Source organism: Rhinopithecus bieti, unplaced genomic scaffold (genome assembly GCF_001698545.2).
Source record: "Rhinopithecus bieti isolate Rb0 unplaced genomic scaffold, ASM169854v2 scaffold_42380, whole genome shotgun sequence".
In the NCBI taxonomy this organism is placed as follows: Eukaryota; Metazoa; Chordata; class Mammalia; order Primates; family Cercopithecidae; genus Rhinopithecus; species Rhinopithecus bieti.
In genome coordinates this window covers 1,653,281-1,678,783 of record NW_016818327.1, presented here as the reverse complement: position 1 = coordinate 1,678,783, position 25,503 = coordinate 1,653,281, and the positions used below count along the sequence as shown (strand labels likewise).

The 25,503-nt window shown below is 33.8% G+C and overlaps 1 protein-coding gene across 1 annotated transcript in view; it reads left to right on the top strand.

The window, feature by feature from the left end:
• Positions 1–25,503, top strand: part of CPED1 (cadherin like and PC-esterase domain containing 1) — a 330,507-nt gene that overhangs the window by 142,553 nt on the left and 162,451 nt on the right. The window contains 9 exon segments of the mRNA XM_017856929.1: positions 1,500–1,642; positions 2,977–3,049; positions 4,236–4,403; positions 5,500–5,604; positions 7,192–7,361; positions 10,872–10,942; positions 13,118–13,172; positions 17,904–18,089; positions 19,044–19,212. Coding sequence (XP_017712418.1) covers positions 1,500–1,642; positions 2,977–3,049; positions 4,236–4,403; positions 5,500–5,604; positions 7,192–7,361; positions 10,872–10,942; positions 13,118–13,172; positions 17,904–18,089; positions 19,044–19,212 — 1,140 coding nt within the window.

Sequence of the window (25,503 nt, the reverse complement as noted above, 5' to 3'; positions counted from 1 at the left end):
TTCTTCCTCATGGAGATATAATCTTATAATTAATCTTATTTATCTCGTATGCTACATAGACATTTCCAACTTTCATATATTATTAACCTTAACCTCTATGATATTCAGGTAACATTAAAATAGGAAAATGCAACAATGTCATAAATAAACCTTTCTACATAATGTGGTGAAATGAGTGAAATATGATGAGTTACTTTTACTTGGAAAAACATAATGTTACTCTGCTTTGATTCAAGGGTGTTAACATTTTTAGTGTTAGCAATAATTTGTTTTCTTTTAATCATACAATTATTACATTTATTTTCCTTAGTAAAATGGAAAAACATCCCAATTGCCAAATACTAATGACACATTCTTAGGGTCTCGATGTGTAATCTTATTAGGTTTCTGTTTTCAGCTGGAAAAGTTTATGAAGCCAGTATTTGTTTATCTTGGGGGAATTTTGCTTGTGCATTGAGAAGACACATTTGCCATTTTCCACAGGCAATCCAGGCCAATATTTGTCCTTCTTTATCATAGCAACAAAAGTTTTTCACTTTGCAATCCTGTGTAGTCTGGATAGATTTAGTCTGTTTTTCCAAAAAACATTAATAGAATACCTGCTGCATGTTTTTTCAAAAAATATTTTTTGTTCTTCATCTTTAAAAGAGTATGTTTATCCAGAGAAAGTTTATGAATCAATATGAGACTTGTTTCATATTTTTAAAAAATATCCACTTGAACTTTGATATGAAGCATCAAGAGGTAGTTTTGTTTTATCATTTTAATATTTAAGCAAATAAAACAGCTATTTGTGATACTAACAATTTTGTTTTTAAGATGACACAGTTGAGCTTCATTCCCCCTTTTTTGTAATACCTCCGTATACTCTCTATCCACATGAAATAATTAAGAATTAAAACATCAACAGGACACTGGGATTCTCTCAAAATCTTCTCTGGTTGGCTAGATCTTGCACAGAATAATGGCATGAGGAAGAAGCAACTTTGATACATTTATTTTTGTTCTAATACACCCCCAAAATTGATAATAATACAAAACTAACATTTGAATTTCATACTTTAACATGACTTTCGAATACATTTTCTTCTAATTTGGCTTCACATCTCTCTGGTTGGTAGATATTAATCCTAATTTAAAGAGAAGGACACAAAGATTCGGAGGAGTGAGTGGCAAGCCCAGCTCACCTAGTGAGTAGAGTTACAAATGAAACTTCAGAGTTCTGATGACAAGACTTGCATTTTCCATGATTAGATGCTGTGAAATGAGGAAAATAAAATGGAGTAAGCACTTCTAAAGAAATTTAAATTATAATATATTTAAACCTTTCTCTCTCAATATACTTGTATCTCAGATTACCAAACTTACTGATTAAGGGGTTTTTTTGGGGCATGACAAGTAGAGATAACCTAGAACAATTCTTCAAATTGGTCACCTTGAAAATGATAGACAAACTGAGGCTGTTGTTTTAACACGTGAATCCTTTACTTTGTTCACAGCTGCAAACATTTTTTGAGACATTTCTGAGAGCCAGTTCACCTCATCAGGCTTTTGATATTATGAAGGAAGCAATTGGCAAACTCCTGCTAGCGGCTGAAGTATTCAGTGAAACATCTACTTTGGGACCAAAGACCTTCCACAGGTAAAAACAAATTTAATTTAAAAAAGGAAAATAAAGAAAGAAACCTATCTTTTAAAAATTGTTGGTGGAAATATATCTTAATTATCATAAGTAGGTGGTACTTGGAAAATTTTATGTCAATACACAAATATGATCTTCTAAACATATGTGGCCATATTTATAGATCCTCAAACTTTAGAACATGTAACAGACTCAGTAGTATCTAAATAGTGGTAACAAGAAGTAAAGTACACATTTTAAAAGTTAAACTTTTAATTGCAGCCCTCTTTTCAAGCGCAACTATTTTTATCATAGATGCCTGGCATTGACTAGGTATAATCTTACTTATACGTAATAAATTTCATTCTCAAATATCCCACTGATTTCATAATGCAGAGCAGAAAATGAAGAACTTCATTAAGAAAATACAATAACTCCTATTCCCATGTCTGTTTACTTGAATATAACTTATTACCTTTCTTCTAATGAAATGTTAAATCTAGTATGTCAAAAAGTGGGGGAAGCACATCAATTTCAACCTTATCATAATTTATACATGAATAAGTGCCTAGCATGTAGGAGTAGGAGGGTTTTCTTCTTCATATTTAGGTTTCCATGGATTAACTTTATTGCATAGTTTAATGTGTCATGAAGATTTAGGTATATTTTATTTTCTGTAAGAAATAAAATGGAATCCAAATCCAAAATTCATCACATGTAATTTTACATTATCCAAGCCACTGCTCTTTTTAATTAGTAGACATTGAAATTTAACTATAGTAAATATTAATGTGACACCAAATGAGAGTAAATGTAGCAAGAGGATATGGTTGTTTTTATTATTTTACTTTAAGTTCTGGAATACATGTGCAGAACGTGCAGGTTTGTCACATAGGTATACATATGACATGGTGATTTGCTGCACCCATCAATCCATCATCTAGGTTTTAAGCCCTGCATACATTAGGTATTTGTCCTAATGCTCTCCCTCCCCTTGCCCCCCTCCCCCCAACAGGCCCCGGTGCATGATGTTCCCCTCCCTATGTCCATGTGTTCTCATTGTTCAATTCCCACTTATGAGTGAGAACATGTGATGTTTGTTTTTCTGTTCCTGGGTTAGTTTGCTGAGAATGATGGTTTCCAGCTTCATACATGTCCCTGCAAAGGACTTGAACTCATTCCTTTTTATGACTGCATAGTATTCCATGGTGTGTATGTGCCACGTTTTCTTTATCCAGTCTATCATTGATGGGCATTTGGGTTGGTTCCAAGTTTTTGCTATTATAAATAGTGCTGTAATAAACATACGTGTGCATATGTCTTTACTTTTATGGTACCTTTTGTTTTCATTTTAGATGCAGATTCTGCTTTCAACTTCTAACTTTTGATATTGGTTATGGCAGTTTCATGCACCCTGTAGTGCTCCAGGTCAGTATGCCAAAGGCCTCATGAGTGACGTGAGCTTCTACCTTGTGGTGAAAGATCAGTGTGTGTGTTGTTGTTGTTTTCATTCATAGTAACCAATCAAAAAATAGCAATTTGCAAAAGTACTGTAGGCTTATATTCACTGTGGTTCAGAGAATTAACTAGTGTGTGGAGGATCTATGAGTCCAATCCTGTCTATGTGTCTCTGTAAAATAAACATGAAGTTTTCTATAGTTCAAGTACTATTTGTGAAATAAATATGGTATGAAGTCAAGCATGCATTAATGGAAAAAAGAAGACATGTAGATAATAGAAAGTAACAGATTATCTGGTGTATTTACATGAGGTTATGAAAAGATAACCTTTATTACATATAGATATTTCGTTTAAAATTGGTTTATATTTAATTTAAAAAACCATGGGAATTTTGAAATTCTTTTCTGGTATAGATATGTGTAGAGTGAAGTGTTTTATCTATTTTGATTCTTTTCCTGTCTCTCAAATTAAATACAGTCATTCAGATCATCTCCTCCAACATATGTTTTTTCCTCTAACATAGCCCTTAGAAGCAAAAGATAAAAAATAATTTATTAAATTAGTCTAAGAAAGTTGTACATTGGAATATGGGGTGGGAAAAAAGGAAGAAGGAGAGAAATAAAATTATGTGTACTAGGAAATCAGCTTTGTATAACATTTATATGTCTTCAAACTATTATACAGGTAAACTAATTACATTATAGATGGCTCAGATGTTTGGTTAAAACAATCCAAGATTTCTCCATAAAAATTTATAAACTTTATTGACGCTTTTAAATGTCTTGTTTCATTATTTTGCATGCATACCTAATAGTTTGTATTATGCTTTTTAAAATTGTTCAGAAAAAGTTATGTATTACTTTCCATGAAAGCATATTCTTCAACTATAAAAGGGTATCAAGAAAACTAATGTGACTTTATAATATGTTAATTTTTTTTCTTATACTGTACATTAAATAATTATGTCTTTAAATTGTATCTTTAAAAAAACAAACATTACTCACATTTATAAAACTGTTGACCTCCAAAAAGACCACTAGATGTCAGTTCTGATCTATAATCCTACAGGAAGTAAATCATGTCTTAGAAATCATTCCATTGCCTTAAAAGTAAATTGATGAAAAATATTTGCTGTGCTTTTGTTCTTTCAAAGGTACACGAGCATTTAAATTTTCAAGATAATGATAATATGGATTTTGAGGACCAAAATACAGAAGAATTCCTTTTAAATGATACTTTCAATTTTCTCTTCCCTAATGAATCATCGCTTTCCATATTTTCTGAGATATTTCAGAGACTTTATAGATCAGATGTATTGAAGGTAAGTGCATATTTGCGTGCTGATAAATATTTTTTCAAGTCATTCCTTAGAAGGTGTCTTTCTCTTTATTGTGCAATTCAGCAACTTGATCATTCACTTGAAATTAATTGGTATCTATTATATTGCACTTTAATTTTTTCTGACCTCTGGACTAAGATTATTTTTATGTCAGCTAACTAGTCAAGTGACTGATTATCATAAAATTATAGGTTGAAAATTAAGTAAAGTATTCATAATTTCTTATTTTTTCTTTTTCTTTTTCTTTCTTTTTTTTTTTTTGACAGAGTCTCACTCTGCCACCCAGGCTGGAGTGCAGTGGCATGATCTCGGCTCACTGCAACCTCTGCCTCCCGGGTTCAAGCGATTCTCTTGCCTCAGCCTCCCAAGTAGCTGGGACTGCAGGCATGCACCACCACACCTAGTTAATTTTTGCATTTTTAGTAGAAACGGGGTTTCACCATATTGGCCAGGCTGGTCTTGAACTCCTGACCTCGTGATCCGCCTGCCTCGGCCTCCCAAAGTGCTGGGATTACAAAACATTTGTGGATATTGTGAATAATATATATTGTATACTCTAGAATATTTTTTTAGTTTTTAATTTTTTCTTTCATCTTTTAAGTTCAGAGAGTACATGTGCAGGTTCGTTGCATGTATTATAGAATAAAAGAAATGTTAGAACTCTTTGGAGGTAGTTTAAAATAGCAGTGAGTGCTCCAGATTGATGTCAGAGGATTTGAGTTATAATACTAATTTTTTTAAGCATTCACATCTATTGTCATGTTTGGGCAAATGCCAATGAATAGGGCATAGAACTTCAAAATAACATTGATTGATTTTTATAACACGTTAGCGTCTCCCCAATCTCACTACCAAAGCATCATTGAGCTATTTTATCCAGGTCCTCCCTGTCAAATACGAAGCTTTCTTATATTCAGACACCACTGTGACAAGTTGAAGTTGCTTATTATTTAACATTAATTAGCTCGGTTGTTCATATAACTCAAAATTTGTTTGGTTTATGAAATGGGAGGTAATTGGGTTGAACATGGTTTGACTTTTTAGCAATTGCTTAAGTTTTTTCCCCCTACCAATACAGGGTGAAAACTATCAAAAGGAACTAAATCAGTGTCTATCCTTAGAAGAAATTAACTCAATTATGACTTTCATAAAGGAACTTGGAAGTCTGGGACAATTCCAACTGGTAAAGCAAAAGTGACATTTGATTCTTTCTTGGTGACTGAGATTAGAGTAAATCACTGTAAGCTACCTGATTTTGACATCAAACTAGATGAAGTATTTGTCTAAGAAATAGAAATCTTTATAAGCGACTTTGCTCTTTTCAGAGATCTAAGTAGCAAAATTAGCAAGATTTATATGCATTACTTCAAGAGTTTGCAAACAATATGTGACTTATTAAAGGTAAAATAATATGGAATTAGCAACTGCCAGAATTTGACAGTTCTCAAGGGGAAAATGTCAACATTTTTCTAGAGAAGTTTTACTTTTAGCTTCAGAACATTTACATGCAACCGAAAGTTATTTCTGCTTATTATATCCTTGTTATTTCTGCTTATTATTTCTGCTTATTATACCCTGTTTGTTTTTGTAAAATCATATAGAGTTGAAAATAATATTTTAGAAAACTGTTTAAACCTTAATTTCTTATAACTCTACATCAAACTTCAAAGAAAGAAAATGTAAATAATTATAACTTTAACTGGTGTATATCTTTTTAAAAAGGCATTCATTTTATCTTCTATGTATTTTGTTAATTCCTTGGTCAATATCAAAGGATAATTTATTGCATATGAAATGCGTATTCAATACTTGTTTTCTTTCCAGTTCTGATACTTATATAGACTAAAATGAATTTGTATTTTTCCACCTAAGATTTGTTCATATGAAATATCTTTTTGAAATAGCATTCTTAATCATTAATAATTTATTATTACCCTGATGTTTCACTCAAGTATTTATCTTACTTATAAAAACTATATGATATATATATGTATATACATACATACACTACTTGTATGAGTTTAATCAACTTACTAAGTTAATTAATGAGTGTTTGATACTCCTTTTTCTAATTTAGTCCCAAATTTTGGAGGATTCAAAGTAAGCTAATTTCCCCAAAGATAATTGAGTTGACACAATATCATTTTAACTATTTGAAACTTATAAGTATTATATTCACAACAGTTTGACTTAATACTATAAAAAGATAATAAAAGGGACCTGGCTTCACTCTTCAAGAATTTGTAACTTTGGATACTGATAATATGGAGAACATTTCTCACCATAACTTGAGGAAGAACTAAATAATTACGTTGCAAGAGAAAGAGAAAATTCCAATTTCCTGGTTCTCACAGTAGAAAGGAGATAACCACAGATTTTTCTTTGTGGGGAAAGAGGGGAGATTAATATTTCTCACTCTGACATAATTCATTTGTAACCCAAGAGGCTCTCTCATTCTTCCTGCTGCCTAACTCTGTTATTCAGGTGTCTTCAGGCATCTGTAACAGGAAAGAGAAATCCACTTATATTCAATGAAAAGAAAAAAAAAAAAAAACTCATCCCATTTGGAGTTATGATCATCAACAAAATTAATTTCTTATAAAAAGTGGCATTTACATCAACAACTTCACAGAAATCTAATTTATAGTACTGACCAATGGATTTTAGCAAATATCTGATTTTAAATAAATGACTAAGTATAAAGCTGTTCATAGAAATACTACATTATAATTTGTTTTCCATAACTTATGCTGATATTTTGTGTTCTCAGCTCTTCCCATCTACTACTCCTGGGATTCAGTCACTGATGCGTGAATTTTATGATATGGCAAATCCTGTGGGAAATCCTGGCTCAGTCGCGACCCAATACTGGTCTCTTTTAAATGTATTTGAACAATTTCAGTTCATGAATAAAAAGACACAGCCACATCCACTGGAATGGTAAGATAACCACAAATTTGAATTGTACAGTCCAAAAAATCTCTAGTATACAGATTGATTTCAAAAGGCTTTGCTTACGTTAAAGCAGGCAGCAACAACAAAAAAGTGTGTCCAAATTTCCATGCTCTAGAAAACAAATGTCTTCAGACATTGAAACCATAATGATTCTAGTGGTCTTCAAACACTTTAATAAAAATGTATCCAACAGTTTTTTTAAACCAACAAGACTTGACTCCACTATAATGTTTACAATTGAAAGTTTCAATCTAGTTTCCTTCTGTGATATATATTCTTGAATTGTGAGGGTGTTAGACAGAAATAATTAGGTGAGATTTGTTTTATGAACCATCAGTCAGAGTGGCAGCTTGAGAGAGTAAGATTATGTATTTAGAGAGTTTTTGAGGTGTGACTTTTTTCTGAGCAAAACCCATTGAATATATATACATATGTTCTGTCTTTGTCACAATTGATTCATATTTTGGTTTTAGAAGGTAGAACTTTGAGTTTTTCTTTTTTTAGAAGATAGAATCTTAGAGGAAAATATTTGGATAAGATAAAATTTCCCAACTTCACTTCCATTTTAATGAGAAGTAGTAATTAGGGAGTAAGAGAGAACTGAGATAGATAAAATTTACCTCCACTAGTTAGGGAAAAAGGGCAACACCTAAGGTTTTTTTCTGCTTCTCTTTTATATAGATGGTATTACGGGAGTATTTGACTTTTCTACTGGCAGCAAAACAGAAGTAAACCTAAACCTCCTAGAGAGATGAAAGACTAAATGGCCCTGCCATAATCATTTAAGTCTTTTGCAGTCACCCTGGGCCATGGCTTTGGTTCTATTGACTTACACTTCACTTCTTTCTGCTCGGGATATAGTGAAAACAGTTCTATAAAACTTTATTTTACAATTCAAAATTTGAATGATCGTATATTTGAAGAATTCTTAGGACATGTCCCAGGATCAGAATTCACTTTAATTGCCACAGCTTTAAGAAGCTGGTTTTATTTCCTCAATACCTGGAAGTAGTAGACCCAACAGAAGGTTTTGTTTATGTATTTGCACATTAGGTTTTAAATAACATACTTCAGAGACACTTTGTACTTTATACTCACTCAAATAATCTAAGACTGTCTCTATTATAGATGGGTGAAAAACAGACTTGATTTCCAAAGGAAGCTATTTAAAAGTATTGTTTTAACTTTGAGGAAGCTCCCTGAAAATACTCAAACTTTGGAAAGTTTGTTCCCAAGCAAAATTTTCTCAAGCTCCACATAGGTTGTAAGATTAAGCAGTGTTTTGATCTTAAATGTAGAAGGTTGAAGTCTCTTCCAGTAAGAAAATTTGCTAATGGTCAGTGTTGAGTATAGTTGGAAAGGGTGAGGACTTTTTTGAATCATAGAGACTATATTCAAAAATCCCAACTTTAGAGTTTATGAAGACAAGGTTTGGACCCCTCTGAGACTCACTTTTCTTATCTGCAAAATATACATTATACTATGAACTATGTATATTTCAGTATGATTACATAAAATAACTTTCGTTTGCTTCATAGCATCTGATACGCTGTAGCACAGGTAGGTAGTAAATATCAGTATACTTTCCTTTCCGTGTTTCTATTCAATGATCATTTTAGCTTCTACAGTGTGGGTAATGTTTTTCTTTTTTAATGGGAAAAGCAAGACAAGTTTGAAATATTTAAGTTAATAGTGAGACAAGTAAACCTTATTATGTTTGTCAACAAGCAATTAGTATATTGCTAATTTCATTTGCATTCAAGAAGAAAATGCCCAAATCTAATTATCTTCAGGGTTACCGGTGAGTGTGTATATATTTAATTACCATTCATGCCATATTGCAGTGAGGATGCATGTTATATACATATTCCAGATGAGAAAATGAAGTGCTAAGAAGATGGGTCGTTTGCTCAGGTTACGAAGCTAATAGAAATAGAGTTGGAACTAGGACCCTGGCCTTCTCATCCATGGTCCAGTGCTTTGGTCCAGGACTCATTCATGGTCCAGTACATCATGCAGACAGGGAGGTCATCATTGTCCTTATCTTCCCAATGGTTACCACAGTTTTTTTCTATAGAAAATGTCAACTTTATGGATGTACACTACCTGTGTTCAATGACTTCATCTTTCATTTTCAGGAAAGATCATTCTCTTGTAGCAATGAGGTGAGAAAGTCAGGAAAGCATGACAATACTAGGTAATAGTTATATATTTGTCCTGAGGCTCAAAATCCAGAGATCTCAACAGAATTAGTGTAAATCTGAAAAGAATGAAAATCTTAAAATCAACGTTATGCACCATGTGCTAATTTTACCTTACTAGAAATACAGTTGCATTGTACATCACTCTAAGAAAATACTTTCAATGAAACTCCACATGGATTTGAAACAATGTATTCACAAAATTATGCAGAAAAATCACTGCAGGATGCCTTTACATACAGAGTGTCTCATTCCATTAAGATAGTAACCTTTCCAAACTTCAGTTTCTGTGCATTTCAGGGTCCTGTCTTATGTAAGAGTCACCTGGAATAAACAGTTTTTAAAATAAAACTAAAAAATTATCATGGTTTCCAACATTAGCAATAATTTTAATTCCTTGATGCTTTTAAATTTCTTAGCTGATGTTTGTATTTGGAGCTGAATATGTCTTATTTATCTCTTCTCCATTACAGTACCCAGCACAATATCTGGGACAACACATATTTCTAAAATGTTATTTAACAAAGAAAATTGTATTTAACTTTCACAGCATCCCTGTGAAGTAAGGTAAACACTGTTATCTCCATTGTGCTGGGGTGGAAATGGAGATTTGCACCAGCACAGGAAAGTCTTGTCAGGGGCCTGCAGATGATCCTGCCTGCTGTTCTTTATCATCAGGACCAGCAATTTTTCTGTCTGCAATTTAAATTATTTTCGTCTCAAATCTGAGGATTTAAAGGGCAATCTGGCCAAGTATTTAGTTATACAACAGAGAAAATTAGGTGAACACACCAGAATGTAACTAACCCTTACTATTCACTACTGTTAATTAGAGTTTAAGGGTAGAAGACTTGGCAAGACATAGGTTGTTTTCTGCATGGTACACTTATATTTCTTCAATTAAATGTATGTTCTTCTCAGGCTGTGCCTTAGTGCTTCCAAGACTTTTTGCTCCAAAACAGTATAACTATAGCCCAACAGATTTCTAATAAGAATGTGTATTCTTGAATCACTTCTGTTGGACCCAAGCTATCTGAGATTCCTCAGATTTGGACTGAGAGTGACTTTTTACCCTGGTTTTCTTCAAATGTGCTTCTACTGATTAGGGATGATGAGATTTCCACCTACTTCCTTTAAGGGTAGATTGCCAGTTTTGAGGATTGAAACGCAGAAAGCGTTTTTTGTGTTCATCAAAGTAACTGTGCCCATACGGAAGAAGAGATAGTGTTAGATGTAATTTCCATGAGTTTTGTTCATTTCATTAATCCAGAGTTGTTTGGCATTGCATTTGCAGGGATTCTTTCACAGAGGATAAGAACATTGAAAAACCACAAGTGCGATTTGATTCAATAGAAAATAAAAAAGGTAAATATATCTCTCTCTCTGTATATATAGATATAAATATATATTCCCACTTATTTCAACTTAACTAAATACTTATTTAGTATTTCCTGGCAAAAAATGCTAAATATTTAGCTTTATTAGCAATCAAAAATGAAAATTAAATGAGGAAATACTATTTTTCCTTAAATTTGGAAAGAATTTTCTTAAAATAATAGAGAGGAAATCCAGCAATCCCACTACTGGATATCTATCCAAAGGAAATGAACTCAGTATGTTGAAGAGATATTTGTACTCCAGTGTTAACTACAGCACTACACACAATAGCCAAGATATAGAATCAAACTAAGTGTTCATCAGTGAACAAATAGATAAAGAAAATGGGGGTATATATACACAATGGAATACTATTCAGCCACGAAAGAGAAAGAAATCCTGTTATTTGTTATTTGTGACATAGATAGTCCTGGAGAATGTTAAGTGAAATAAACCAGACACAAAAAGATAAAAACCCAGTAATCTCACTCATGTGGGATTGAAAACAGTTGATCTCACAGAAGTAGAGAGGGATTACCAGTTTTATGCTGTCATAGAGAGTAGAATACTAGTTACTAGAGGCCGGGGAGGTAGGGAGGGAAGGAGGTGGCCAGAGATTGGTTATAGTTAGATAGAAGAAAAAATTCTGTTCTATTAAACAGTGGAATGACTATCATTAACCAATGTATATTTTTAAATAGCTGGAAGAAAGGATTTTGAATAATCTCACCACAAAGAAATAATAAATGTTTGAAGTGATGGGTATGCTAATTAGCCACATTTAATCATTACACAATGTATACATGTATGAAAATATTTCACATTGTACCCCAGAATTATGTGCCAATTAAAATAAAACTTTAAAAAAGATAGAGTTGGGGAGAGAGCAGGGAAAAAAGTATTCTCGTAGTGCTGTTGGATGTATAAATTAGAACAACCTCTATTAAGGGGCCATTTAACAAAATATAAGAAAAGCTTTAAAAATTATTTTTATAGATCAGAAATTTTACTTCTAGATATTCATTTTAAGGAAATAATATATACAACATTTAATTACATAAATTATCAACAAATTTAAAAACTGGAGTTCATTACTATTGCAATAAGAGTGGACTGGACACACAAAGTAAGCTAGAGTCATCAAATAAAATGTTGTAAATCCATTCTTATGTTGTGAAAGAATATTTATGACATGAAAGTTGTTTATGATCTATTGTTAAACCTAACAATTGGCTACCTCACTGTGAAGCTAGGAAAAATAAGTGGTGGTTTATATTTTTCCTCTTTGGCTTATCTCTATTTTCTCATTTTTTCATTCCAAAGAACATCTGAACTTTTTGTTACAAGAAAAAATCACTTCTAATTTTGAAAAGAAAAAAATGAAAAGAAGTACCCACACATATGTCTATAATTTTTTTTTTAGTTCAAAGTTTTTCTATTATGAAACAGGATTTAGCCCAATACAGTGGTTTTCAGTGTGTGTCTCCCTCTCCCCAGACTCACCTGGAAAACATAGCAATTCAGATCTACTCAATCAGAATCTCCGGTGATGAGACCCAGCACTTTGTGTTTTAACAAGCCCTTCAGATGATTCTGAGGCTAGAGTTTGAGAATCACTGGTTCAACAGCATGAATCAGTAGGTGCAGTGGAGAACTGAGAGAAACTGCCTTTCTTTTACCCACCAGTTTTTTCCTCTATAAATGAATAATTTAAGCACCCGGAGTGTTTTATTCACTCATTTGTTTCATAAGTATTTATTAAGGCATTTTAAAAATAAATATTTAGTTGAATTAAAAAATATAGAGTAAATATTAGTGGAACCAACTGGCTGGCACTTCTGTAATTCTAATGATTTGGAAAATTATAGTCTTAGGATATAGAAACTATATGGCACCTTGACTGATCAACTTCAGGCAATAAATGGCATTTAGGCCATTCATTCTTTCTCTTAATATTTTTCTATTTGAAATAATAATTCTGCTGAGCTTTGGATAAAATAACTTATTTTATTGTAGCTTCCAGTTTTAGTTAGAAGTGTTCACTAGTATAATAAAAGTTAAATAAAAAACATGTTTTATTAAGTTATCTAATAGCTAAATGTATATTTTAAATTTTGATTAATGGTTTTTATTTTAAATTTACATTTCTGTTTTTTTTTTTAGCTGCAGTCCCACAAATTAAGAATGAAAATAAAGAAATACATTGCAGTGATGGTGAGTTGAGACTGAAGTGTTGTAGCAGCATAATCAACAATTAGGGAACAGCCTTGTTTTGAAAAAAAAACCCATCATTTTATTATATTTGGGTATCTTAGGCTGCTAATTGTTAAAGTAAATTTTAGGAGTTATTAGATTTTTGAAGGAGTCAGTATCTACCACTTTTGCATAAGAACATAAAACATTACTTTTTTTGTTTAAGGACAATGATTTCCAAACCTACTTTGCAGGGCTTTAGGGGTTCTAGGGCATTGCCTTGGAAGCCTTTCAAATGTAAGAGCTTGGCTTACCAACTGTATACACTGGTCTTTAGGGGGCTCACTACCTGGCAGTGATTTCTCTCTCACCAGATTGTTGTTGTAATGGTTAGTACTTCAGTAGAATTTTCTTTGTAACAGTTAAGCCAATTTTCAATTTTTTAATTCATTTCTTAACCAAGACATAATAGGAGAAAAATAGATACTTTGATACTTTTAAGTTTGTATTAACTTTAAATTTAAAAATAATTTTCTTCATTCTGGTCAATTAGACAATGGTCTCACAAATATATCATCTTAGAGAGTCTAATTGATTTTTCCAAAATCACAGGGTTATTAAATGCCTGAGCTGTATCACAAAGCTGGATCTTCACATTCTCTGTTCAAAGCTCCTGAATTTAGGCCAGGCACAGTGGCATGCACTATATGCCCAGTGCTTTGGGAGGCCAAGGCAGGGAGATCACTTCAGCCCAGGAGTTCGAGGTTACAGTGAGCTATGATTGCATCAATGTACTCCAGCCTGAGTGACATAGCAAGACCCTGTCTCTAAAAGAAAAGAAAAGAAAACCCCTGAGTTTTTTTTTAATATTCTATAATATATTATAGAAAATTGAGTTCCATATAGCAAGATTTTCTTGATAATGTATACCTTAAATATATATATACACACACGCATGTGTATGTATATGTATATATGTATGTATTTGGTGCTAAAATCAACTTAGAAAATTTAGTTTTCCACAAATAAAATCAATTTCAGTAAAACATTAAAGCTGAAAAAAAGTACAGATTTAGATTTAATTTATTATATTATTTTATTTATTTATGTTTTAGAGATAGGATTTCACTTTGTTGTCCTTGCTGAAGTGCAGTGGCACCATCATAGCTCACTGCAACCTCGACTTCCTGGGTGCAAGCAATCCTCCTGCCTCAGCCTCCCAAGTGGGTAGGACTACAGGCATGAGCTACTACAGCTGGACAATTTATGCAATTTTATATAGAAATGAGGTGTTGCTCTGTTGCCCAGGCTGGTCTTGAGCTCCTGGCCTCAAGTGGTCCTCCTCTCACAGTACTGGGATTACAGAAATGAGCTGCCATGCCTGGCCTAATTTATTATTAATAGAAGTCTTTGAATTTAATAAAATCTAATTTTTATCATCTAAAATGCAATTTAATTCATTCACGATGTTTTATCAGTATTGTTAAGTTCATGGTAGGCTGAGATAATAATATAGTTTAATAGAATTAACATATATAGCCAATTAAAGAAAATGGCATTTTAAATAAAGTATTGCTAATAGAGAATAAAGATAGCAAGTATTACTTATGCCATTCCTTCCCTGCAGTCACCACTCAATCTCCTACCCCCAGAAAAATACATGCTACTCCATTCTCCTGGAAAACTGCTGTCTAGTGTATGGTGGGAAAAGGACTAGTGAGAAAACTAGGAGCAAAATTAGAATGAACACTTGTTGAGGGTCTACTCTGTGCCAGGCCCAAGGCGAGATGCAACATCCAGAAAGCCACTCCGCCTCCTTGGGCTTCTATTTTCTCATTTGTAAAATGAAAGGATTGCACTGGATGATCTCACTTTCCCCTCCGCCCACCCCGAGTTCCCAGGTAATATGGTGTAGATAATGTGAATATGTTAGATAGGCTCTTAAACTTCGTTCATGTTTTATGCTGATAAAATTAGTCCTGCCTGGATCTTTAGTAATTAATCTTCCTGCTTTTATGATATAAAATACGTTTTAAAAAATAATGTGAGGATGCCTCAGAACAGGTGGGATTATCTTTAAGAGTCTAGGCTCTTCTCATGTTCAGTATGAGTTATGATTATTCCTTAAGAGGGCAATCAAATTCTGTGGTTAAAAGAAATCCATTAAAAGCAACCAAAACTTCAAACAGATTTCCCATATATACTTGCCGAATAGATTAAGCAGGCTGCTACCACTGAACCTCGTGCTGAGTTCTCTGTAGATCTCAGGTAAGCTGGCCTGAGACAAGTTGAGACTGGGATGGGAAAGATGCCAAGCAAACACCAGGTGTTTGTAGGCGGCAACATTGATACTTCAGTGGAAGATGATGTCAGAACTAAATCAGCTTTCAGACAGGGTTTAGGAGATAGTGCTCACACCAGAGGTGGAGAGTTTCTGATGAAACCAAAAGTAAGCACTTGCTGAAGAGAACGATTACACATTTATTTCCTGTCATCTAGGGCTGTTTCAGTTTCTAAGGAGGGCAGACCCTCTTGAAAACTGTGACTATTAAGTGAAAGTACAAACTGCAGGGAAATTAACTCTCAGGGAATCTTTATAAAAATATATCCTATTAAGTTAAAGCACATCTTCTATGTTTGATTTTGAAAAAAGATCTTCCTTTTTGTTATTCACTTAGCAAGTTCTGAGCAGAAAAGTGCAACTGTTTATATTCCCTTTGTGCCTGAGCAATGGTCATTTCCAAAGCACAGCCCATAACTCAACTCCAGCTTGTTTAATGTTATGTTAGGTTTGCAGCCATTTGAATCAAATCTCATGATTAATAATATCCTCTTTTTATTGTCCTTATCTCAGGGTCTTTAACAGAGAAAATACTGGAGAAAAAACTTCGATGAAAAAAGAATGTATTATTGATAAGTGGTTGAATTTGAATTAAAAACTGTGGTCCTTTACAGAATGACTTCTAATAAAAACAATTTCTGCCTTCATTCTTTTTTCTTTTTTATTATAAGAAAATTTCAGAGGCTATTAGCATCGTTGAAATTATAGATGCAGTCCACCTACATCTATCAGCCAGATACTATATTTGGTTGATCATTAGGTCAAATAACAAGTAAAATTAATGAAGCAGACAGTTTACCCAATTCAATGAGTTATTCAACCAACATTAACAGTTATTTCTTTTTTACTAAGACTTTTTTATGAAATAAAATTACAGTATATCTATTGTATTATTGTTCGTAATTTATACCTGAATTTGTTTTTCTTCCATAGCCTGAGAAAACTATAGAGTATAGGTCAGAAATATGTAGGGTTTTTTTCATTTTTCCTTTAATTGTTTTAGTCCATAATGGGAGCTATACAGAGACCTAGTCCCCAGAACTAGAATGAAGCATCCATGTGGGTTAGTGGCACCCATCCTCATGGATTTGGTGGTGCACCTCCATGTCCATCAAAGACAAATAAAAATTTTGGTCTTGTTGAAGCACAAAGTCTGGGCATAATGGGCAATGCAGCTGGAGAGCAAGACAAGGAAGGGCTTGTGAAATGCCTTGTTTGCCTTATTGGGAGCTTGGACTTGACTCTGGAAATTATGAGAAACCACTAAGGAATGGAAGACAAATCGTCAGATTTGATTTTAGGAAAATCAATATTATAGCTATGTAAAAGCAGAGGATACAGTTAATAAACACAACAGTTAATAAAATAATCTCCTTTCTCTAAGTTCAGTTTTATAGCTTCCTGTAGCAAATTCTGTGTTATCTTTTTTTGTTGCCATGTTAAATGTCACTGGATATTTTATGTAAGGAAACACCAAGATACTTCCATTTTACTGATTTTTATAGAATTTTCTATGTTTATCTTTGTTGGTATTTTGTTGACAATTGGAAAATATTGATAGAATGAAATACTCCTTGACATTTCTTTGAAAAACATTTTGTTAAGCTTTTGGGTAATTTGTTTATTCTAAACATTAACACTGAATATAACGTAACAGTAGCTGGTGTATGTGCCTATAAAGCTATTTTTCTTCTTTTTGTCACTGAAATAAAGCTGTAAACAATTGGGCTATCAAACAGAAAGATTTTTTTTAATGACTCAGAATCAATGGCATGTAGTAATGTTCTAGGTTCTATGACAGGATGGAGCAGAGTATAGTATTTCCTTTTTATACTTTATGGTACTTTCCCAAGTAAGGTGGCCTGAGAAGGAGCAGTTTCAGGATGCCCTTGTTTTTGTGTCTGTTTTGTATAATACTGGAGCTTACAGTCTTTGCCCCACACTGCCCATAAGATACTATATCAATCAAATGGCATTTCAGTGACACTCCACATTAAGAAATTTTCCTCATTCCTTGCTGGTCCCCTTCTGCCACCATCCCACAGAGCCATCACTCCCACTTGCACAGTTGCTTGATATATGCAGGAAATATCACAAAAATGTTATCAATCCACAGGAGAGACACTTTCCCACCTTCTGTGCCTTTAAAATTTCAAGGGCTGAGCAGAAAATGCCATCTATATAACACCAACTAAAGTCAACAGCTGTTCTATGAGGCAAATTCTACAAAATCTGATGAATTGAAAAGCCAGCTGCAGCCACAAATCAAGTATGATCAGGGTACTGATTGGAAAGTCAGCAGGGATCATTGAAATTGTTCAAAGGAAACAGAAAAAGAAAAACCTAATCATATATTATTTAAAGATATTTACCCACTTCACAGTTGTCTTTGTCATTGTTTTGTTTTTTTAGCAGATAAAACACACCATGTCATATCAAGCAGATCTTCACACATCCGCATTTGGAACTAAATCCCGACTTTAATCCAAAGATCAAAGATTATTACTCTGAAGTCCCATTTGATGTGGTAACAGTGACAATTGGAGTGGAGACTCCTAAGTGTCAGTGCAAGGTGCACCTGTACGAGCAGGCAGGGCCAAGGTATGAGGATGTTGACTGGGGCTGTGTTGAGACACCCTACTGGGAAGCAGACATTTGATGTAAACTTTGAAAGTGGTTCAGAAAGTGGTAAGATCAGTAGAAAGATTTCCAGGGTGTCAACTTTCCCCTTTTCATGTTTTTTTTAAAAAGATTGGCAACCTTTGCGGCTCATCTTTGTAACAATATTTTAACAAGAAAGGATCTTGTTATATGAAATATAGAGAAGATCCATTAAGGAAAAATCTCACTTATTGTTGTCTTCATGTTTTAACATTGCTGAATATGTCAAGTTTTTGAATATTCAAAAATTGATTGCTTAAACCAATTGGTGCACAATTTGTGGACACAGTACCACGAACTTTCCCAACCTCACTGGCTTTTTTTTCCTGTTGATTCTTTTAAAAGTCAGCAACTCTTTTGTTCATAATTTTAAACAGAAGATAGAACCTTATTCTGTGCTGTGTCCATAGCAAAGAAGATACTCATGGTTCCATGCTGTAGGGAAAGAAATGTACTTGGAACCCTTGAGAGCCAAGTCTAGTAGAAAGGATTGAAGTCAGGACAACCCGGGTTCCAAACCCTGACTCTTCTATATGACTTTGAATGATGTGTTCACTAGTTCTAGGTCATGGTCTCTGTGTTTAAAATGGGAACAATCCTAGTTGTATTAAATGAGATAATGTATGACCCTGTCAGGTGGCTAATAAATATTAGTTTCCTTTGCTTTAATTTATGGGAGATATAAGTTGTCCTGAAAGAACACTCTTGGCATAGTAAAGTACTGTGAAAGAGATATTTATTTTCATATTTTAGGTTTCTTATGAAATTGTATAGACCTTTCCTGTTATTTATTCAAATAGGCATTTAGTAAATGTTGATATATGAATCAGTTTGGGTTGAATAAATTTCCCCTATTCATATTCTCTCTCTTTCTCTCTCCCTCTTTCTCTCCAGGTTTGCCAGCTACCCTCTGGGCTTAGGAATGAACAAAATCTCAATATTTGTGGTGGATGAATCTCCAGCACACGGTGAGACCCTGATCACGTACAAACTCACCATCTATAGAGAAGACCGCCCAAGTCTGCCCTTATTTGAGGCCTTCACAGCATGTGGTTTTGTGCAGGTAAGTGAAGTTTACATTTGCACTTGGGTTGAATTGGAAACGATCTGTTAACCTGGGTGAAAAATGCCAAATGAAAATTATTACAAGAAATTGTATGCTTTGAAATCGAAACTGGTCTCATTTCAAAAGAGTGAGAATCCCAGCCAGGTATCTAAGGCACCTCGTTGTGAATAATTTTAGTGTGATGGCTACTCCCTGTGCTCATTGTGTTCAGTGGACTTATTGTGGTTAATGTTCAGAATAAATGTCGGAGGACTCACACTTAGTTGTGAAATCAGTTTCACATTTTCCTTTTGAATTGGGCTATTTTCCTTGGATTTGTCCCTGTATCTACTTTTGAAATTTTAAACTAGATTTAGTAGAATTTACTTCAAAGACTAAGAGGAAAATTTATGAAACTATTTTACAGATGGGATACTGGATAAATGAAACTAAATTTCCTTGGGATAGTTATATTTCACATTCACTTCTCATACAGTAATCATTTCGCACGGCTGTAGTTTCTCTTGTGAGCGACACATACCATTTTGTAACCTTGTTCATTTTGGAGGAGGGTGAATGTTACCCTAACACCTTTGTTCCATGGTTTTTCCCTATTTTTGCTCTTTTAAGGATCCTGTGTATAACTTTGTATGTTTCCTCATATCATATACCCCTTGCTACAGGTGATTCCAGGGAAGTAGTAATTGGTATTTTTATCACATATCTACTAATTCACTCAGTACACTTGCAAATATATCATGTCAAATTAAATGTTACTGGGAGCTTTGAAGAATAGATGGTTAGTAAAAGAGAGGTATTGCTGACTGGTCCTTGATAGATAGTATGGTTACCATGTTGTTTTCATAAATGTAACAGCCAGACACAGTAATCACCCCGCCACTGTCTTACCTGTTTCCAAGAGCTTTAAAAATCTCAGGGGTTGGTATAATTTTTATTTTTTAAGGAAAACTGATCACTAATTTAGGACTTACCACTAAATCAAATGGAATTTCACATTGGTCTGAAGATTCATTCAAAGAAAGACAAAGATGTTATTCTCCAAGATATTAATAAGCATACTTAACAAAGAGTAGAATAGAGTTCCATGGTCAAATAAACCCACTGGTGGGTGAAACAATAAGCTAAACAAAGTTAAGTAGATGTCTTTACTATAGGACTTCTCTGAACCTCTAATATACTAATTTAAATAGTGATTCATTTATAGTTTGGAAAATATATAGTGTGCTCCATTTCCAAACTTATCTGATACGGTTTTAATAGAATAGCTATTAATATTTTTTTGTGGGATAGATTTGAGGACACACTGGTCTACACTATGGAGAAGACTTTAAAATATGTTCCTCTCAGGTTTTGACCTTTCAATTTGCTTTATTTGGATTGCTGTCTCAACCTGCTTCTGAATTGAAGGACAAATAATATAGCCACACCATTAAAAAATAAACAAAAACTTAGAGGGAGGTGTGCTTTTGTATATTTGTGTATGTTTATGTGTGTATAATTATTTCTAAAGTAAATATTCTTACCCTTTTTGGTGGAGCATGGTTTTTTTTCATACATTGCTGGGAGAAGTGTGAAATGTTTGACCACTTTGGAGAACTTTGGCAGTATCCACCAAAGCTAAATATATATAAATGACTCAGCAGTCCTGCTAGCTATACACGTAAGATAAAGGAAGTCATATGCCCATGAAAAGACACACATACACAAAATCTTCATATTGGTTTTATTCATAGTAGCTAAAAGCTGAAAATAATTCAGTAAGAAAGGAAAAAACTTTGGGAGGCTGAGGCGGGCGGATCACGAGGTCAGGAGATCGAGACCATCCTGTCTAACACGGTGAAACCCCGTCTCTACTAAAAATACAAAAAATTAGCCGGGCGTGGTGGCGGGCGCCTGTAGTCCCAGCTGCTCCGAAGCTGAGGCGGGAGAATGGCATGAACCCAGGAGGCGGAGCTTGCAGTGAGCCGAGATCGCGCCACTGCACTCCAGCCTGGGCGACACAGCGAGACTCTGTCTCAAAAAAAAAGAAAGGAAAAAAATCCAATATTATGCTATTGGGGCATTAAAAATAAATGAAGTACAGATACACACAAATATGAAAGAATCTTCAAAACCTTGCATTCAGAAAAACAAGCCAGACATCAATAATGAATGCTAGCAAGGATGTGGAGAAAAGGGAACCCTTGTACTCTGTTGGTGGGAAAATAAATTAGTACAGCCACTATGGAGAACAGTATCGAGGTTTCTCAAAAAGCTAAAAATACAACTACTGTATAATTCAGCAATCCCACTGCTGAGTATATTTCCAAAATAAGGGAAATCAGTATATTGAAGAGATAACTGCATTCCCGTGTTTGTTGCAGCATTATTCACAATAGCCAAGATATGGAATCAACTTAAGTGTCCATCAATGGATGAATGGATAAAGAAGATGTGGTACATGTACACAATGGTGTATTACTCAGCCATAAAAAATGAAATCCTATCATTTGTAACTGCGTGGATAAAACTGGAGGATATTATATTAAGTGAAATAAGTCAGGAACAAAAAGACAAATATCGCATGTTCTCAGTCATATGTGGGAGGTAAAGACAAGTGGATATCATGGAGATAAAGAATAGAATGCTGCTTAACCATAGGCTGAGTAGGGCAGTGGAGAGGGTGGGATGAAGAGCAGATGTTAATGGGCACAAAAAAACACAAATAGAAGGAATAAAGTCTAACGTTCAATAGTATAACAGGGCAACTGTAGTTAGCAGTAATTCATGGTATATTTCAAAACAACTAGAAGAGTGGAATTGGAATGTTCCTAACACAAAGAAATGACAAATACTTGAGGTGATAGATATCCCAATTACTCTGATTTGATCATTACACATTGTATACTTGTATCAAAATATCACATGTATCCCATAAATATGTACAACTATTAGGTATCCACAACAATTAAAAAAATTTAAAAGAAGCCAGATATATAAAGAAATACTGTATTTCACTTATATGAAGTTCAAGAATAAGCAAAACTAATCTATGTTTATAGAAGTCAGAATAGCAGTTACCTAGAAGGTATGGGTACCACTAAGCATGAGAGAACTTTTTGGGCAAATGTCCTATATCTTCATCTGGGTGGTGGTTACATATATAGCTAGGTGTTATATAGATAAAAATTTAATTGTACACTTAAGATTTTTGCAATCTACTGTTTAAAATTATATAATATATAAAATATGCATGTGTATTTGTGTGTATATGTATAAAATTTTGTATACTGCATATAAATTATACCTCAACAAATTAAGAAAAAAGATTGGTGGGAAAGATATATATTCCTTTCTTCCATGACTTGTTTCTCCAATGTTGTATTGATCAGAAACAAGTTAATTATCATGCCATTACCTGTACCCTAGAACTTAAAGTATAATAATACAAAAAAAAAAGAATAGATTATGTCAGAAAAATGTTAGTATATTATCAAGAAAAATATTAGAAAACTCTTGTGGGATGAATCCTACAAATGATTGCAGAAAAGTATGTTGGTAATTTATAAGAATCATTTCCACAAGGTCTTAATTTAAAGTTTATGTGTGGTCCCACAGTAAGTATTATATTTTATAACATGGAAAACTATCTGATAAGCACTAGTACTTTTTAGAAAGTGTCAAATGAGTGAACAGAAAAATGTGGCATGAATAATGTGGACTGCTTTAGATACTTTACTGGGCACAAGTGGCTTCATGAGCTGGGGGAAGTCAACAGCAGGGGTAAAATGTTCTCACCATAGATTCCACTTAAAATTCTAACCCATAGACTTTTCTATTATTTCTCTTTTATATTGAATCTCATTAGTGTGTTTAGGTTTCAAATTAATAGTTAAGCAGATATACATCATGAGACTTACAAATTTTTAGTTTTCCAAGCTGTCCTTTTTTTGTTTTGTTTTGTTTTGTTTTCTGTCAGCAACCACAGTGTCCTCACAATATTTGTAGGGTTGAAATCTAGAGTCAAACTATTGCAGTTTAAATGACAAGCTGTTCCATTTGAATCCCCAAAGCCTATGCAGGCAAATCTAAAGGAAAATGAACCAAACTTTCATTAAATTTTATTTATAGATCAAAGGGAAAAATTATAATTTCTCCCACATTTCAAATTAGATTTTGGCCTAATGAACCCCATTATTAAATTTTAAGTAAACATTCTTTTAATCTGTTTGTGCTGCTCTAACAAAATACTTGAGACTAGGTAGTTTATAAAGAACAGAAATTTATTTCCTTTAGTTGTGGCGTCTGGGAAGTCCAAAAATCAAAGCACTGGCCTTTGGTGTCTGGTGAGGTTCTTCATGATGCATCCTCACACGGTGGAAGGGGAAATGAGCAAAAGGGAAAATTCTATGTCCTCAAATGGGGAAAGATGCAAAGCGCAGCAAAAGGGTCTAAAGTAGTTCCCTCCAGCATTTTTATAAGGCACTAATCCATTTATGAGAGTGGAACTGTCATGATTTAATCCTAATACCATCACAATGGGGGTTAAATTTCAACACATGAATTTTGGGGACATTCAGGCTACAACACACTTAAAAGACTATCCACTTCCAAATAACCAAAGAAGAAGAAACCAATTTAAGATTAATCAAGCCTCCTAATTTCTCCTTCCCCTATTCTCTTACCTTCAGAGTATCGACTCTGCATGTCACCGTTTTGCCAAAAGACTTAACATGGCAGAGTAAGCAAAGATAAAGCATACCAGTCAATTAAAAAATCAATTTCAACAACATTTTGATAACTAGTAAGATAATTTGATTAATTTATTAATAGACATTTTATCAAACGTTGTTAAGTACCTACTTAGCCATAATGAACTATTTGAGTTTATTTAATGTCTATATTTTAATTATTCTTATGCTAATTAGAATTTGTATATGATTGTCCCAGAGACAGCTCTTAGTTTAATTAGCTCTTAGTTTAGTTATTACCAGTGAGGGAGAAAGAGTTAATTTACATAATATATAACCAGATTGGGACTAGAGTTTCTCAATCTCAGCACTATTGACGTTTGAAGCTGGATATTTCTTTGTTCCAGAGAAGTTATTCTCTTTATTGTGGGATGTTTGGCAGCACTCTTGGCCTCTATCCGCTAGATTCCTGTAGCAACCCCCCTCCCCAAGATGTATCAACCAAAAATGTCTTCAGACATTGCCAAGTGTCTCTTGAGGGACAAAGTCAACTGTGATTGAGAATCACTGGTTTAGACAAGTGGGTTTCTGTTTTTCAACTGTCCTATGTGTTTACTAGGAGTGTGAATAATTTGTGAGTAATCCTTCAATGTTGTATGTTGGAGAATCATCTTATCTTTCATCTTTGTATTTTAAATCATTTCTGCACACAGTGATACTATTCTGACAGCTCTTTATTCTATTCGTTAATCTGCCTTCTTTTCTGTCCAGTATAATTATTACAATCAGAAACGTGCATTCGATTACAGAAAAGATTGTTAATAAAACATAAAACATCATATAATATAATGAGTCTGTTATTTCATTTTGATTTACCCATAAACAGTATAATGTTTTGCTGTTAGGAAGACAGATTTAGAAATTAATAAACTGTTATTGCGGCTAGAATATGTCATGTTTAGGAATTAATAAACTACACTTATGTTATAAGAAAATTTCTATACACATAGGGGAGCATTTCTTTTAATTTCCCTTTCCAAATCAAAAAATTTTGACGTGGAGAACAATATAATATTCACACAAGTTGATTTGTACAGATGATCTATGGTGTCACATTTATTTTGCCGTCAAAATGTTGCACCAGAATAGAGTCATAAACAAAAGCTACAGAAAGGTTATATACAGGAGAAGCCTGGAGACTACGTTTCACAGATCTGTTTGAAACAGCTTTCGTTTTAAAACAGATAATACCAAGAAAGGAGAAAATCATATTTTAAAAATTCTCTAGCATTTAGCTACACATTTGAAACTGACATTTCATGACTTATTTTTAAAAAATCAATTAGCCGGGCGCGGTGGCTCACGCCTGTAATCCCAGCACTTTGGGAGGCCGAGACGGGCGGATCACAAGGTCAGGAGATCGAGACCATGGTGAAACCCCGTCTCTACTAAAATACAAAAAATTAGCCGGGCGCGGTGGCGGGCGCCTGTAGTCCCAGCTACTCAGGAGGCTGAGGCAGGAGAATGGCGTAAACCCGAGAGGCGGAGCTTGCAGTGAGCCAAGATCGCGCCACTGCGCTCCAGCCTGGGCAACAGAGCGAGACTCCGTCTCAAAAAA